At 44.2% G+C, this 18,221-nt stretch overlaps 1 protein-coding gene across 7 annotated transcripts in view; it reads left to right on the top strand.

Annotated features, from left to right (window-relative positions):
• Nucleotides 1-18,221, top strand: part of SCEL (sciellin) — a 463,522-nt gene that overhangs the window by 414,832 nt on the left and 30,469 nt on the right. For all 7 annotated transcript variants that reach the window (XM_069205234.1, XM_069205233.1, XM_069205232.1 and 4 more), the window contains 3 exons: nt 1,739-1,816; nt 6,765-6,851; nt 9,714-9,779. In XM_069205234.1, coding sequence (XP_069061335.1) covers nt 1,739-1,816; nt 6,765-6,851; nt 9,714-9,779 — 231 coding nt within the window. The remainder of the gene's footprint in view (nt 1-1,738; nt 1,817-6,764; nt 6,852-9,713; nt 9,780-18,221) is intronic.

The following is an 18,221-nucleotide window of genomic DNA, read 5'->3' as shown; positions in this document are numbered from 1 at the left end:
TTTCACAGAAGAGTTAAAAAATATGCAGTTATACATCTTTTTTGTGAATTGGCGCCTATATGTGTGAGATGAGATCTATTTGAGGGAGTGGGCTGTGCAGATGGGTGTGAAATGTGGGTGCCGTTATTTTTTTGTGAATGCCCTAAAAATGTGCACATTGCTGGTGGGAAACAGGTTTAGTTCATTTCCCTGCCCACTCCTCTCACTCTCCCATACTCAAATACACTTTTTCAAATACTGTCGGATTTCACGTGAATTTGAAAAGATTTTGCAGCCTTGTCTGATCCTTCCCAAACTTCATTTCTTTCTTTTTTGCCCTTATTCTGTGACAGCACTCGTAGGGGCACTCTGTCTGCTTTGCTCTGGTGCTGGTGTCCCAGAGGTACCCCGCCAGGGCACAAAACATTTTTTTTTATGTTTGCTACAAATTCATGACAACATTGCAAATTCACTGCAACATTTAAAAAAAAGAAATAAGTGTAGGCTCCTGCGCTTATTTTGTTGAAACCCCAGGGTGGGCCAGGTCCCAGGGGCATTATGACATAAAGGAGAGGAGTGCACACCTTCCCCTTCCTAGGGCATTTTGATGCCCTGGGGACAGCCACCTCTCTTGAACTTTATTTCTAATGAATTTGGATGGGCACGCTGCCACCCCTGCAGCCCTAGGGACCACCACATCCCCAAGACTTTGATCAAATATAATATGGGGGCCGATCAGCCCTCCCACAGCCCAGGGACCGCCATCTCCATGGGATTTAATCAAATACAGTTCAGGGGGGCACGTGCCCCCCGCAGCCCAGGGTACTACCACCTCCCGGGGCTTTAATCAAATACAATGCAGGTGGGCTGGTCGGCCCCCCACAGCCCTGGGGACCACCACCTCCCCAGGGCTTTAATCAAATATAATGCAGGACCTCCACCCCATGGGATTGTTTTATGTTGGAGGGGGCCCCCCCTCAAGGAGCAAGTTGGTCCTGGGGACTGCCACTCCCCCAGAGCCGGCTCCTGTTATATCCTGGGTTGTCCACTCCGAGGACATAGCTGTTTGCTCTGACTTGGCGGGAGCTTTGACACTTTCCGCCAAGTCAGAGCAAACAGCTCTCACTTGCAGAAAGTGAAGTTTTTATCTGTTTCCCTGCATGCATATTTATGTGCAGGGAAGCTGATTAAAACATTGCTCCCACAAGTAGGGAGCTGCTATTTGAAGCAGCTCCCTGCTTGTGGGACAGGACTGCGGGAGCCTTGAGGCTTCCCCTGCGGTCTGCTCTGAGCAGGCATTAAAAGTGCCAAAAAAATGACACATAGAAATCTCTTAGCTTTCTTTGCACCCTTGTTTCGAGACCCTAATAGGGAAACGCCCCCCTTGCATGCATTATGTCTGGCGCAGGCATAATGTGGTGCAAGTGGTTACAAAGTGGTACAATGCATGCATTGCGCCACTTTGTAAATTTGGCAATGATACAGAGGCAATGATTTTGGCCTCGTTGGGCCACATTAGGGTATAAAAAAGTTACGCTAGTGTGGCGCAAGGAGGCACTAGGGGCTCCTAAATCTGCCCGTTATTCTTTATCTGGATGGTGAGTGCATTGTTTATGCTCCTATTTCTATCACTGGACAACGCCTTCGGGAATATGACGTTGAAAACCTTGAAGTGGTTGTCAACCTAACTCCTATCAGTTGCTGTAAAGAGATCTGGCTCACATTCCCTTTGGCACATTTCTACTCTTCTTTCTTTTAGAGGTGAGACTCGCACGAGCTCGCGGTCATCGGATGTGATTATAAATAGAGATCCTTATGCCACCTCCAGAAGCACCAGGTAAGCAGAAGTAGTGCTGTTTCAGTCCTCACTCTGGCGAGGATAAACTGTTTTGAAATTGTCTTTGCCAAAGTGTTTCAAATATAGTATAAAAATATCAATGAACTAAAAATCTGCAGAACGCTGACTCGATTATTGAAATCTGATGACATTCAGAATTACTGTAGAAGTGTTTATATGTCTGTCAAAGCCCCATAGTTACACTTTGATTTAGAGTAAAATGACCAGGTAAGAAAGGGGTGCACATTGTTTTTAGACCTATTTTTAAAACTGCTGCAAGTAGAGGTTGAGCACCAGTGCTTAATTTGTAAATAAAAATGTTCTCAAAACCCTCCTCTTAAACACGCGGCTGCTGCAATTAAATGTGTGAGCACAGAATACCGAGGCAGCGTAATCCTGAAGCCATCTCGGGCCTCTTTAACCCATTTACAGCCACTCCCTGCCCCTTCAGATCAACTTTGCAGTTTTCTGCTTTCTCCCATTGTGATGTTTTTTCGTTTTTCTCTTACTCCGTCCTTCCCATATGTGTCTTTTGCTCACAGCAAATGCTTGAGGCAGAAGAATAAGCCCCGGCCCTCAAAAATAAGTGGCGGTGCTCAGAACTGGAAACAACAAGCACACATTAAGCACTGTTGAGCACAAATGTTTTTGTTCAGTTTATGCACTCCATGTTGCTACCACATAATAAACAGTGATAAAATTAGCTGAAAATTCACAACAAATGGGTGCCAAATGTGCAAGAAAAAACCTTGTAGTCCCATTATTTTTTGTGACAAAAACTCTAAGCCCTTCTGTCAGGAGCGAAAACCTCTACTAGAAATAACATTTCCTTCGATTGAGGATATGCATTTGTTACTGATTACACTTTTTAAAATGGAGAATGGGGCATATCCGGCTCAAACACTATCTGCACCCATTTTGGGATGACTTTTCATTCTGGGCTAAAATCAGGTAATGCCCGGTGGTAATACCTAGTCGATAGTTCTCTAGAAGCATTGAAATGTATTGATAACTTGTCATTAGAACTGTGGCAATTCTGTAGACATACACATTGTTTTGGGGATGGGCTCATACTGTTGTATTCCAGGATGCACACTGTGGATGTCATAGAAAAGGGGAGTTAGCACGTAAACAGGACTTACTACACCTGCTTTCTGCAGGAATATTGCATTTTCAACCAGTTAACTGATTAAATGTATGGATACTTAACATGAAATGCTGTATTCGTGTTTAGGCCATGGTGAAAATAATTTTGCAAATTTACCATAATGCTTGTTACATAAAATTCCCACAATCATGCAGGTGGACAAATCAAACAACCAGAAAGGGAGCGTCTGTGTTGATGTAATTGTGTTTTTGTGCTGTTTTCTTTTGGCGCAAAATGCTTCCTGGTATCTAAAATGGATGTGCATTTCGTAATAAAATATAGTGCTTAATGCAGGTTTTGCATTTTTGTGTATTTTTGTAGGCTCACATTTTGCGTAATTTCGTATAATTTTTGCAGAATTTGACATCATTACGCAGAAGCATTTTACTCAATTTTGCATACCTCTATTTTTGCGCCAATTTGGTAAATGGGAATTCCTGCAAAGTAGGATCTTGGACCAGAGGACTTTTTTGTTCCCTCCTTTTATAATTCCATCAATCATGGGCAATAACCCTGCAGGAGCTCCGTGCACTTGGCAGTATCGCGAGGGAATTTTTCCATCCAGTCTAGCTCTTAAGTCTTAATGAGAACTGAAAACTGAGTTACTCACTAGCTCCAGAATCGTTGCACAATTTCCTTTGATGATGTTGTTTATATCCGAACATCCTTTCGAAGCTGTGTATTGTCAACCTTTTTGGTGGTAGTTATTGCTGAAGAAAAACAATACGTGTAATAACTGGTCACAGTGAAGCAATGTTTGTTGCCCATTACGCTTCAGGTAGATACATAGATCAACTGTAGTGGTATATAAGAAAAACATAGAGTGAACCAACAAGAACGCAGAATTTGGCATCCAGCCTTTTGGGTTTGTCAATGCTTGTTTATTTTTTCATATTTTTTGCAAAACTTTGATGAGGGCCTGGCAGCTTCCTCAACACTAATATAAAAAAACTGACTAAAACAAAAATACCTTTTTGTCTCATAAAGTGCATATTATCATTGTAGTCCTTGGCATTTGAGGAAATTATTTTGTGTATGGATGTGCTCTTCGTGAAAGGTCAAAATGTCCTCACAGAGAGGTTAGCCAATTGCCAAAGTGGGCTGACTCATTGCCCCGTGCTGTATGTTGCAGTGTGTGGGAGAAAAATGTGAATGACACAGTAATAGACAAAAGGATGGATGAAGAGGGCTGACTGAAAGCCCACATAAATAAGGGCATTATATATATAGTTTTAGAAAAATTAAAAGTCCTGGCAAACGTCAGACCCAAAAATCAACTCATTAACTATAAAGCCAGATTTCGGATTTCAAAGCAAGTGCTTGGAATGCCAAAGTGAAAGAGTGTTTCTGGCCAGTTGGGTAAACATGACATTTAAAGAGTAATTGGCAAACAGACATAGAAAAACAATAATATATTTATCTTCAATAAACGTTCAGTTAGAAGAATTGATCCACATGGCACTTAATGGTGTTAATAAAGTGCAGTGATTTGGGGCCATAGTATATGTTAGGAGAGCAAAACCGCATAAGAAAGTTTTTCTCTACATTTCTTCCAGAAATAGCTGTTCAGAAACAAACATAAGGGCCCATATTTTAGGCCCCAAGCAATCCCAAACTACCAGGCAAATACTGATACCATGGGGCGAGGTATTTACTGAGTGTAACGTTATCTCTATTCTGAGTTTCAGAGCTCAGAATGGGGGATAATATCTTAACAGCGAGTGTTTTCTCCCTTTCTAATGAGTTCAGTTTGCAAGCCTGAGTTGTACAGCTTTTACCAGTCAAAACTTGTGCAGGCAACGACCTGCAGAGGCGCTAATTTGCACATGGTTCACATTCGCACACATTCTAAACTGAGGGACAAAAAAGTGAACCGTATGCCTTGTCTTTTCAAAAAGTGGCAGAGCGGAGACATTTTTTGAAAAAAATCACTTAACTCCATTCTATAAATGTTTCTGACCTGCACTCACCTTAGGAGCATGCACTACGGGCAGTGTATTTCTTCTATATCTATGCATGCTTGTGCATATCCAGGGCTGGCTTTAGAGTTAGAGGCGCCTGGTGCAACATTCTTTTTTGGCGCCCCTGTCCCCAATAATGTCCATCTCTAGGGATTCCCTCACTACCACCTTCCGATAGTGCCTCTCATCTTGCCACAGCCCCTGCATTTCTTCTGTTTTATAGCGCTATTAATGCCAACTGTAGAGTATCGTAGCACTTTACACCTCGCGCATGTTATACAGAGGCATCAAATCTTATGTGTGTAAATCATTCTATGGGAAATGTTACACAAAGCAATGAGGAACACCACTCTGTGATCTGCACGGTACACATTCTTTGCAGCAGGCATGTTAACCCACTGCACTACTTTATGATGAGTCCAATCAGCCACTAGACAAAACTTCATCTCTTACCAGCAGGAACATTAATCACCTGCGTTATGTTGACATGTTTGTTGTTGCCTGAAAACTGCTGGAGGCAGGAAATAGCAGCCGCTTTTAAAGCCAAAAGTTATTTCTTAACACAGCGCCTCTCCCGATGTCAGCACCAGGAGCGACTGCACCAGCCGCACCGCCCTAAAGCCAACCATGCGCGTATCTTCTTGATATAACCTAAGATTGCATAAACTTTGCACTGGTTCAAAAATGCAGCAAGCACTCTCTTGCACAATGTTTTCTTTGCGTGTATTGGAGAAAGCTGCAAACAGAATTTGCTCCAGTACATGTCACACAACGATTGGTTAATGCCAAAAATGGATAAAACAGATTGTGGAGCCATTAAAAAAATATGACACATCATTTGTTAATAATGTTGTTGCAAGCAAACCAAATGAGACAGTTGTCTTCTATGTCCATCCAAAAAGTTTTTTTTTTTCCAGAGTTCTTACATATATCTTTTTCTGGACAGTCATCACGTTTCGTCAATTGGGGTAACCCAGTGACTTCATCAGGGATTTTCTTGAGATATAGTGTGTATGAAAATCTTCACACATGATTATAATGCAGAGCTCACGGTTTTAGTGGTGACCTCTTAAAGAAAGGAAAAAGCAGTACCCAAGGAAGTTTAGCTTTGAAATGGTATCCTGTAGTATCGTTGGTGAAAGATGTCTCGTGGAAGTGGTGTTCACCTCACTTGTCTCATTTGGTGTGTTTGTAACAAATTTTCTACCATATTGGGGTTCATCTCCAAACCATGGAGAGCAGGGGAGGGTCTGCTCTACTACTTTGCTGTGTACCCAGAAATTATCTAACAGATAGTGTACATTTCATATTTAAGTATACATTTGGTACCAGTGAGCACCTAAATATCTCTGATACCCCCAATCATCATTTGTTTACGAATGATTTCAAATGCAGAAAAAAGGGTTTTAGCAAAGAAGCTTGATTGCTCAGCAGCTTTTAAAAAAAACAAAAAACAAAAAACGAAGTTAACTGAATGTGCCTCAATCTTAGCTTCATCTTTCACATATCAAAAGTAGATAGCAATGTATTTACCCTTTGTTTATAACATAACCAAAGAAAAACAGAGGAAATTCTGCATAGGATGGACTGTGGCCTGCTAGTAGAATTCCTTATTATGCAGATAGAAAAAACTGCAAAAGGCCACTTGCTTCAATATTGCTAGAAAGCATCCCTTGTGCAATTGAGCCCAAAATGCTTGGTTTCCATTTTTGTATCTCATGTAAATTAACTACAGCGTCTCAGAAAAGGAGTGCAATTGAGCTTTTTCTTAGTGCCTAATGAACATAAGTGCATGATCTTGGGTTAAAATGAGTAATTTACCGTTTTGTTTTGTTTAAAGGTCGGTGGACTATTCTTATGACACACCGGATGCACCCAACAGGAAATCAAGTTCAAGTTATTCATATGACACTAGAAGCAACTCCAGGTACCTTAGCGCTATAATAATAATAAAAAAATGTTTAGGTCCACACTCTATTGAACTGCACTGCTTGTCTTCTCTGGTCTTCTGCCTTAACTCCCCTCCTGCTCCTGTGCTGTCCTTCTCCTGCTCCTTTCCAGTGATCCCCTCCCCGCCATCATCTCTCCCACTCTCCTGAGCTCAGTTTCTCTCTTCATTTGCTCCTTAGGCCCGGACTGGCATTTATTCTGCCGGGCATTTTCCCAGTGGCCTGCAGCCGCTGGAGGCCGTTTTATGAGGGCTGGTGCCTCTGCCACTTTCTCTGGCTTCTACGGGTAACAGGCATAGCGGGGGCTTTAGACGAGAGAGAGGAAAATGAGAGGGGAAAGAGAAAAGGAGAGAAAGAAATGAGCGAGGAGAAAAGGGTGGTTTCAACTTTTTTTTTGCGAGGGCTGCATTTGCTTCCCGGTCCGACTCTGCTCCCCCCTCTCCTTCGCCTCAGTCTCCTATTTTCCCTTCCTAGTCATCGACATTTCCCATTCCTTTCTGTGCCCTAGGTTACATATGCATCCTTACTTATGCATTGGTGTTTCCTTAGCATGAACCAAACTAGAAAAAACGGAGCACAGTGCAAAGCAATAAGGGTACATGTGAACTAGCCTGGGCCATCTTATCTGTGGCACAGCCCCTGTGAGTTCTGATTACTGCACACTCGGCTGTTGGGCCTGCAACGTCAAACCACGTGTCTGGGTTTATATTTAAGCAGGTTTTGTCATGCCAGGTCTGGGGACTCAGTGGACTAATTCATCCACCCCACAAAACAGCTTGATATCATGACCACTGGTCTGAATTCTTTAGGGTTTACTCAACGTTTCATTCTTTTGATGAAGATAAAATAAGTACCATTGAGTTTGTAACAATAAAACATCAGGTACTCGGTGCCTTGAAGCCTAAAGGGGAGAATGTGTTCTGTAGAAATACACAGGTTTTACCCATAAAAGTTCAAAGAAATGTACATGAAAAGATGTACAGCAGGAATGTAAAGCTCCTGAAAGGCTGTTTGCTACTATTATCTGTAATAGCTATGTACTGGGGAAAACAAAAAAGTGCTGTACAAACTTGCCAAGATGGACGTTTGTGGCTCACATGCAATGGCAAAGGCAGAGGTTTTTTTTCCCCAAGAAGAGGCATGTGAACCTTAAGGTGTGTGTTTAGTCGGTGTTTATGTCCCTGGGTGGTAAGGCTGGGGACAGTAACATAAAGATCAGACTGGTTTAACCTTGTTTACTTTGGCTTTGTTTAGCCAGATAGCACTGCTTCCTGCCACAGTGTTTAATCTTAAAAGAAAGAGAGATGGAAATGCACTGACAGACATAGAAAGTGTTAGAACCTAACATACATCATGGTACTTAGACATATACAACATATTGAGAGGTGGCAGCCATAGTGGCATAAGATCTACATTGTATGTGCCAGTGTTGGGCACAGAGCACATGGCACACAAGTACTGAACATATCCATTCTCTACAACTCTTACAAAACATCTGCAAGTTTGAATGAATGAGTCCACAGTTATCCCACGTTATTGGGGATAACTAAATGAGTTTTCAAGTCCCTGTGCACATATAGACATGTGGTGGTTCCTACTTACTGATGGGCCTACAAGAAAGGGCTGTTCACACTTTCTCAGTGCACACTACCTTTCTTGCTACAGGAATAGCCAGTTTTACCTGGACAATGCGGGAATATGGTTCTTATCAACAGTTTGTGGAAGAGCTGAACAGAGACTGCTCGGGCTGCAAAATCTCACTGAGCAGAAACCAAACGGCCTGCCTTTTGGTTGTTGCAAAGCTCGATTGCAGACTTGTGTAAAGTTTCCCAGAGCCAGTGCAAAATAGGGAGGCAGTGTTGCACTTTGTGTGGTCTGGCCAAAGATGTCTGCAGTACATACATAAATGCTGCTTTGCAAGAGTAGCATCCCTTGAGTTCTAGTGTCATTGTAATGTGCACTACGAATGCCTGTAAATATTCATTTACTTCCATTTCTAACTCTTCCTTCTTTGCTACTTCAAATATTTTTCTAGCCTATTTCATTAAACGCTCCTCGACTTCAACACTTCTTTCACATTTTTTAATGTATAATTTTTTAACTCTTCGTCTTTCTTTCACGATTTGTCCCTTTGCACCTTTTTCGAAAAAAATTTCATCCATTCACTTTTCGTTCAACACCGTTTGCTAACTCTTCTCTCACCCGTCTTTCACCTTTACTTCACCCTTTGACTTCATTATCCTTTCTTTATTAGACCTTTCACTCTCTCGCTTCTTTCACTCTTTTATCCGTCTTTTGGCTCCTCTTTAACTCATTCATCCGTATTTCCTTCTTAAGTCACCCTTCTTTCACCGATTTTTCATTTTGTATTCACTTTTCTTTCACCTTTGTGTGATCCTTTCCTAACTTTTCTTTCATTGTACTTCACAATATGTTTTACATTCTTTAAACTGTATTAACTCTCGTCTCCCTCTTCTTTCCTCTTCCTCTAACCTTTTTACTCACCTTTTAGTATCAGTTGACTCTTTGAATCTTGTTTCATATTACTTGCAGACTTTTGTTTTTTACTTTTCTTCAACAGTTCTGTTATTTTTTTCTTTGCTTTTGTCGCATGAAACAAATAAGACACACCACACGCCTCTCACTCTTTCTACATACATTTGTCATCTCTCTATGTAACTAAGAGATTAACTGTTCAAAATATCAGAAATGTTAAGCATTTTCTTGGATTGTACTAAAACGTGTTACATTAAATATGCAGATATGAATGCACCATCTTGTTGATTACTCACGTTTTTATGACATTTTAAAGAAGAAATGTACCCTTAAACATTTTTCAGTTCATCCAACAGCCACTCCTCTCCAGGGGATACATATGTTTACACAAGGACATACGAGGAGAACAGGTAAGTCAAAAAAATAAAAATGCAATCACTCCAGTGCCTGAGGTAGTTTGATCTCAGTTTGTTTCTCTTTCATTTTCTTTTATGGTTGATGGATTGTATCACTCAGTCACTGATATATTAGTTGATTGATAACTCTAGTAACGTGTTTGTTCATCTGAGAGGGTGAACTCACACCTCCCAGACACCATTTCCCCATTTCATAAAGGTTTACAGAGTGTCACGTGATGAGAGAGATGGGAATTCATTCCATGATTCTGGGTCCCTCCTGTGTAGATGTGCAGCAGATAAATAAACCCATCATTTGTATGTTCTGCTCTGAGTATGAGGCCGTGCTTTTACAAGGCACTGGTATCTTACTCCCCACTTGTTCTGCAATACAGTTGAAAATGTAATGAGGCATTGAAGGTTGCAAATCACTCAGAAACCGTTCGGGCAGAACTCAGCAGACCCGTTTTTGGACAATATATTTGAAAAAATGTGCTATAAAGATAACTTGTCCTCAGTAACCCACAAAAACAATGTTATTGGGCAATGCTTCTAGCACCCCTGAAGACTGTCAGGCTTACCTGCTATCCCCATCCAATGTGTGCATTACAGGAATGCTTTTATAATTTTTCTCAATGCTGCTTTTAGTCCCAGTCAGTCTGTATTTGTACATGTTTTTCAGGCATGAACCGGTATGTTGTGTCCGGAGATAGAGAAGTGCACAATTTCCAGAAATGGTGCACTGTTTGAGGGTATAAAAGAGATGTAAAGCAAAACATTTCTATCAGTTGTTTTATTTGACCCTTCCACAGGCCCATGTTCCCTTGGCCCTAACTAGTTAGGTGTTTTCCTGAGTGTGAGTCATGTAAATATACAGTTAACTAACAGAGATTACGCTGAGCTAGGATTTGCCTCAATCAATTCTGGTTTATTGGAGTTGTTATAATTGTACACGAATGGGTGTATGCTTGCTCAGAGCTGGTGTAGTGATCCCATGGATACCAAGAAAGGATGTAATGCAGCTGTTAGAGCAACAGCCTCGAGAGTTGGAGATCAAGGTTCGAGCCTCGGTGTCTGCGCAAGGTCCTATGATTGTGGGCAAGTCGTTTATTCTCCCCATGCCCATGGACAGCGCCTTGAGACCCTTCCGGGTGAAAAACCGCTCTATATAAATCTACATTTCGTTTCCTTAGGTCTCCTATAATATTGTGCAATATATGTTTCACAATAGTTGGTGTAATACTATTTTGTTTGTACTGTTATAACCTTTCTGCAAGCAGTGTTTAATTTGAGTCTGTGCTTGCCGGTGTGTGGGACGAGGAGCCCTGACACTTACATTTGGGGACCAGCACTTTTTTTGCAACAGATATTTTCCGAGAACAAGAGAGGGAACAATGTGCTGTCGGAAAGACAGAGGAAGAGGAAGGCAGCAAAACCGTCACAAATGGAGAAAGCAGGAACGGTCCTCTGAGTAGAAGCTTGGGCATAGGCACTCTTTCTTTTACAAATTAAGCACTGGCTGCAAGGACTGAATGTGCTATGCCTGAAAATGCACAATGAATATGTTTTCATGACATCAGAGTCCATGTATGCTTTCAGCTAGGACAGGATTGTGATGTATTGGTTTTTATGGATCCTGAAACACCATTATTTTGCTCCCAGTATGGACAGGCTAACTTTGTTGCCAGCTATATTAATATATGTCTGATCTTATTTTGGACTACTTGCAGTTATTCTTTATTTATAAATATAGCCATTTGTCATAGGATGTTATGGGGTCAGTATAGGTTAGTATGATGCAAAAGTTATGTTGATTAGAGTTTAGATCAAGTGGGACATCCGGCAAAAAGTAGTGAGCAAAATGGGGCTTAAGGTGTAGCGGTATCATTTGGCAGGAACACAACACAAAAGGAGACAAGGTTTAAAGTAACTTGTGGATGAATATTTTTACAGGAACAAAGTAATAGGACATGTCTTGAGTTGAAAAGTTGCATAAGGTACTGACAGGTAACTGATATGGGGAGAAAATGTCTTTGGCTATTATTGTTAACAAGACATTTTCTGCCCGTAGTGCTCTTAAGTGGTCAGAAACCATGCAAATTGTGAAGCCTGTGAAATATCTCAATATTTCGTAAAATGTATGTTATATAAATTTGCCCGTATTCCAGAAATGTTCTCCCGTCCTTCTCAGTGCATACAGAAATATAGTAACTACAAACCCCCTCATATCAACATCACACGTATGCTTACTGGTTCAGTTTTATGTTTGTCAGTGCACTTAGTCAAGTAACTACCAGCTATGTAATGTGGACGCATGATGCATAGTCCTTAATGATATACTGCTCTGTCTGTAAGATCATGTTTTATCCTATTTCACAATACCCACCTATATATTGAATGGACTTGAATAGATTTTCTGAGTTTATTGTTTTAAACACACACAGAAACTCACAGAGGAATGTTATTTGGTCAAACAACTTAGGTAGACTTGGCTTTTGAATCTAAAGAATGCTTTTAACATAATCTTCAATGTGAACCCTGAAATAATTATGGTAAATAGATATTTATGGCACCTTACCTCTTACATGTGTTTTTATCATATCTGATAGAGTCTTCTAGTTGCGGATTCCTTACCATAGAATTTTCTCCAGTCGTCAGACTGGATCAGGAGATTTTTTCTTTGAGCAATGCCCTTGCACGTCGGTAGGTGGCGTCGGTCAACTCCACGGGCATCGTTGGCATCGTAGTTGCTGTGATGACGTCGGGAGTAGTACATAGACGCTGCCTCAGCACAGTGACGTCAGTTCTTTTCTTTTCACGTGCTGAGCCGCAGAGCTACCCTCGTCTCTTTTTGACCAATTTCAACCCTTTTGTCGAATTTTTGGTGAGTTATTTGTTGCGTCAAGATGTCCCCGAAGACCGGTTTCAAGCCGTGGGAGGACTGTCACCGCATGATGTCGATGACGGATCCACATCGGGTCTGTTTGTGGTGCCTGGAGCGTGACCAGGACCTGAAGTCGTGCTCTGAGTGACGGACTGTGCACCCGAAGGCCTTGTGGGAGCGGTCCCTCAAGCTCATGGTGTGCCGGCGCTCAACTCAGCAAAGGTCCCGGTTTCGCTCGAGGGGAAGGTCTCAAGATCGCTCACAGAGCCACCACCATTTTTCTTCCTCTAAATCTTTGGGCCAAGGAAAGAAGGAGTTGAAGCGGTCCCGTCACCCTTCGACTTCACCCTGTCGCTCGGCTGATGCGACGTGGGAGGAGCGCTGACGCTCGAGGCCTCCGAATTCAGAGCTTGCTTCAGGGTCCACTCCGCACTTACCCAAATTTACAGGAGCCGGAGCAACACCTGCCCAATTGAAGGAGTTTTATGATGCCATGCGTCTTATTTTTGGGCAGGCCGACCCTGATATAGCGCCTTCGGGCCCAAGGGGTTCAGTTGGGGGCATTCAGGTTACACACTGGCGGCTTCGGCTCTGGCCAACGAGGTCCCCTCCGGATCCGCTCTTGGATCCGCACCAACGCCGGTCGTAAGACTGAGACCTTCCCCGGCACCGGCTCGATTGTCAAAGCTTCCGATGTTGGTGGTGTCCACCATCGATGATGACCCGATCCTTATTCCCAATGACTCGGAGTCAGAAAGGCATCGGTCGATGTCATCTCTGTCTTCGATGGGGCCTACTCACCCCAGGATGGATTCGGATCCTTTTGCTTATGGGTACAAATTCGGGGAAGTATTGGAGGGGTACCATGGACCCTTATGAATACCAGGAGGACCCTAATTTGGACTGGGCACAGGAGTTGGGAGAGGCCAGTGGCCTGGACACTTCTCCAGACACTGGCATGCTGTCTCCTCTTACCGTGGCTACCGCGGAGGGAGCAACATATTCTATGGTGGTCAGTAGGGAAGCTGAGGTCCTTGGACTTGAGTTGCCAACTGTTCAGGTCAGGTCAAATCTCTTGACAGAGGAGCTTCAGCCAGGGTCTTCCACAACTGAGCCCCTTGTACCATTCAATGAAGCCCTTACCGATGTCCTCTTCGGTACTTGGTCCAGACCGTAAACAGGGTCACCGATAAGAGAGATGCGGCGAAGTTCACAATACATGTGGACCGGACACGACCGACTCTCTGGGCAGAACGGTTTGGACGACGGTGGCCTTGAGGCACCACGTCTGGTTGCGTACTTCTGGTTTTTCGGGGGATGTCCATCAGACTCTTATGGACATGCCATTTGATGGTTCCCATCTCTTTGGAGACAAGGCGGACTTTGCTTTGGGGAGGTCCAAGGACTCCAGGGCTACGGTTTGGTCCCTTGGCCTTCACACTGCCCCTCACCCCCAACAGTCTGCCTTTCGCCACTTTCGTGGCTAAGGAAGGGGCTCCCTGTCGTGTCCCCATCCCAGTGACCGTGCCACCCATGCTGTTCAGCCACTGCGTGGCCGGAGACGCGGAATCCCACTTGGCTATGGGACATGGAACTAGAGGTCTGCCCAGTCTACCCTTGCCCCCGCTGCAGCCTCCAAACCCTCCTAGTCCGCCCCCTCACTCCGATCCAGTTGGCGGCAGGATTCGCCCTCATCTGCCCCACTAGGAATCCTTCACTACGGACAGGTGGGTTTTGCAGATCGTTCGAAAGGGATACTCCCTCTCCTTCGAATCTGACCCACCAGCCATGCCTCCATCAGTCAGCCATCTTCCAGAGGATCATTTGGCACTTCTCTGCCAGAACGTCGCAGCTCTCTTGGCCAACGGAGCCATAGAGAAGGTCCCTGCTCCAAAAGTAGGTTATGGTTGTTATTCCTGCTACTTTCTGGTGCCCAAAAAAGAAAAGGGCTTACGTTCTATCCTAGATTTTCGGGCCCTCAATTACTTCCTCAAGAAGGAGACATTTAAAATGCTCACCCTGGCTCAGGTCCCCTCTCCCTTGGACCCAGAAGACTGGATGGTAGCGTTAGACTTGCAGGATGCTTATTTCCACATTCACATCCTGCTTGTCCACAGACGTTACCTACGATTCATGATAGGTCACAAGTACTTTCAGTTTACTGTGCTCCTCTTCTGCCTTACCAGCAGCCCTCAAGTGTTCACAAAAGTGATGGCAGTGGTTGCAGCTCATCTGCGCAGGTTAGGGGTTCCAGTCTTCCCCTACATCGACAACTGGCTGTTGAAGGCGGACTCACCCCAGAAAGTCATCTCCCACCTTCAGACTACGGCAATGCCTCCTGCACACACTGAGGTTCTCTATAAACGTGCCAAAGTCACACCTGACTCCCTCTCAGACGCTCCTTTCATCAGAGCTGCTCTGGACACAGTGCAGTTTCGGGCTTATCCTCCCGAAAAGTGAGTCCAAGATATTCAGGCTATGATTCTGATCTTTCAGCCTCTGTCTTGGGTTTCGGTTAGACTGACTCTGAGGCTGCTGGGCCTCATGGCCTCCTGCATCCTGCTAGTGACACATGCCAGATGGCATATGTAGCCTCTGCGGTGGGACTTGAAGTTCATGTGGGCACAGCATCAGGGGAATCTCACCGACAAGGTCCAGATCTCGGAGGGGACTGCAAAAGACCTGCAGTGGTGGCTTTCGAATCCGCATTGAGTCCACGGCAGATCTCTCTCCCTTCCCCGGCTAGATCTGTCCATAGTGACAGATGCATCACTTCTGGGATGGGTCGGCCACATGGGAGAGGTGGAGATCTGAGGCCTCGGGTCTCTGGTGGAGTCTGGGCTCCATATCAATCTTCTGGCGCTCCGTGTGATCAGGCTTGCATTGAAAGCATTTCTTCCCTCTCTCAAAAGGAAAGTAGTGCACATGTTCACGGAAAACACTACCGCCATGTGGCAGTGCAACAAACAGGGCCGAATAAGGTCCCGAACACTTTGTCAGGAGGCACTACACCTCTGGACATGGCTGGAACATCAGGACATTACCTTGGTGGTTCAACATCTGGTGGCTTCTCTGAACGCCAGAGCAGACAAACTCAGCGGTCGATGCGTAGCCGATTACGAGTGGCGTCTCCATCCGGAGGTGGCACAAGGTATCTTTCAGCAGTGGGGAAAGCCTTAGTTAGATCTGTTTGCCTCCGCAGAGAATGCGCAATGTCAGCTGTTTTGCGCGTTGGAGTTTCCAAGGCGGCACTCGCTCGGAGACGCTTTTCGCCTTGAGTGGAACTCCGGCCTCCTTTCCACATTTCTGCCTGTAGCATTTTGGATCACAGTTCTCAAGAAGATCAGGAACGACCGGGCCCAAGTTATCTTGGTGGCTCCAGACTGGGTACGGAGAGTGTGGTATCCATAGCTATTGAGCATGACCACCAATCCTCCCCTCAGACTGCCTCTTCGAGAGGATCTTCTGACGCAGCAGCAGGGGATGGTTCTCCACCTGAACCTGTCCAATCTCCGCCTTCATGCATGGAGATTGAGCGGCGACAGTTGACAGCTTTTGCCCTTCCACCCGAAGTCTGTGACCTTATCTTGGCAGCCAGGAGTCACTCGACCAAAGTGGTATACGCCTGTTGTTGGCATAAATTTGTGGCATGGTGTGCCAACAAATCTGTTGATCCCCTCTATGCTCCTCTTTCTGATGTTCTTTTGTTCATTCTTTCTTTAGCCCAGCAGGGCTCTGCTTTGGGCACCCTTAATGGATATTTAATCGGCTATTTTGGCCTTTCTTAGGTTACCTGATGGGCCCTCACTCTTTAAGTCTCCTATTGTCAATCGATTCCTTAAAAGTCTCACCCATTTATTTCCTCCCACTCCATTTATCATGCCTCAGTGGGACCTCAATCTTATCCTTACTTACTTAGTGTGTACTCCCTTTGAGCCAATGAACAATTGCCCTCTACAGCTCCTCACATTCAAGACTGTCTTTCTTGTTGCCATCTCTTCTGCTCGCACAGTGAGTGAGCTTCAAGCTCTTTCTTCAAAGCCCCCATACTTGTCAGTGCACCCTGACAAAGTGGTGTTGCGCACTAAGGCTTCCTTCATTCCTGAGGTTGTTACGCCTTTTCATGTAGGCCAGTCCATCCCCTTGCCTACTTTTTACGCACCCCCACATACTTCTCATGAGGAGGAAAGACTCCACCGTCTGGACCCAAAAAGAGGATTGGTGTTGTATCTAAGTTGTACTAAAGATTTCCAGGTGGACAATCAACTCTTTGTTGGCTATGTGGGTGCAAAGAAAGGGAAGGTGGTGCAAAAATGTACCATCTCTCGATGGGTACTTCTTTGCATCAAGATGTGCTACGCTTTTGCCAAGAAGCAACCCCCTGAGGGCTTGCATGCTCATCACACTAGAATAACTGCTGCTTCCACTGCATTAGCACATGGAGTTCCTTTCCTGGATATCTGCCAGGCAGCTACATGGGCACCCCTGCGCACATTTGCTAAACATTACTGCCTGGACAGTCAGGTCCGTCGGGATGGCTACTTTGGTCATTCGGTCCTGCAGGACCTTCTGGTTTGATCTTGGTCCGCAGCCCACCTCCGAGGATGGCATTGCTTGGGCGTCTCTTCTAAGGTAAGGAATCTGCAACTAGAAGTCTTTATCAGATGTACAAGTTACCTACCTTTGGTAATGAAATACCTGGTAGAGACATATTCTAGTTGCAGATTCATTACCGACCCACCCATCCTCTTGACTTGTGAACTGATTTCTAGGGACAGGGATTCCTCATTCAGGTCCTTAGCTCCGGCACACCAATCTCAGTTTTCTTAGCAGCTCTGTACTTTGGCGTGGAAAGTCGTTAAAATAAACTGACGTCACTGCGCTGAGGCGGCGTCTATGTGCTACTCCTGACGTCATCACAACGACTACGATGTCAACGGCGCCCTTCGGAGTCGACTGACGCCATGTACCGACATGCAGGGATATTGCTCGAAGAAAAAATCTCCAAATCCAGTCTGACGCTTGGGGGAAAATTCTAAGGTAAGGAATCTGCAACTAGAATAGGTCTCTACCAGATATTTCATTACCAAAGGTAACTAACTTGTACATTAAAACTATGTAATATTCATGGACATTTAGTGCATGTATTATACAAATTGTCAAGGTGATTCAAGAGACTGTTTAGGAACACAGCTTCTAAAATCTCCAATTTTGTCATTTCCATTTCATTTCGGTATTTCAGAAAGAGCATTGAGGTTTACTCATGTAAATGAGGAAATCTCCTTTGTCCTGGAAACATGCACCAAGGCAAAAAGTTTCACATAGGAAGGCCCAGATTTACTAGGGCTTTGCACCCTCATAAAGTGATACAAAATGACGCAAAGCGATGCATCTGTATTTTCTTTCCAGGACAAAGGGTATTTTGTGCTAGAAAGGTGTCTTTTGGCAGTGTAAAAAGCACTTTGCAATGCTTTGCATCGCTTTACATCAAGGGAGAGTTACTGGGGTGATACTTTGGTGGATCAGCGTATATACCCCTAGGTTCTATGCACAACCAGATCTACTAAGATATC

Source organism: Pleurodeles waltl, chromosome 8, assembly GCF_031143425.1.
Source record: "Pleurodeles waltl isolate 20211129_DDA chromosome 8, aPleWal1.hap1.20221129, whole genome shotgun sequence".
NCBI classification, from domain to species: Eukaryota; Metazoa; Chordata; class Amphibia; order Caudata; family Salamandridae; genus Pleurodeles; species Pleurodeles waltl.
This window is presented reverse-complemented; position numbering and strand designations above follow the sequence as displayed.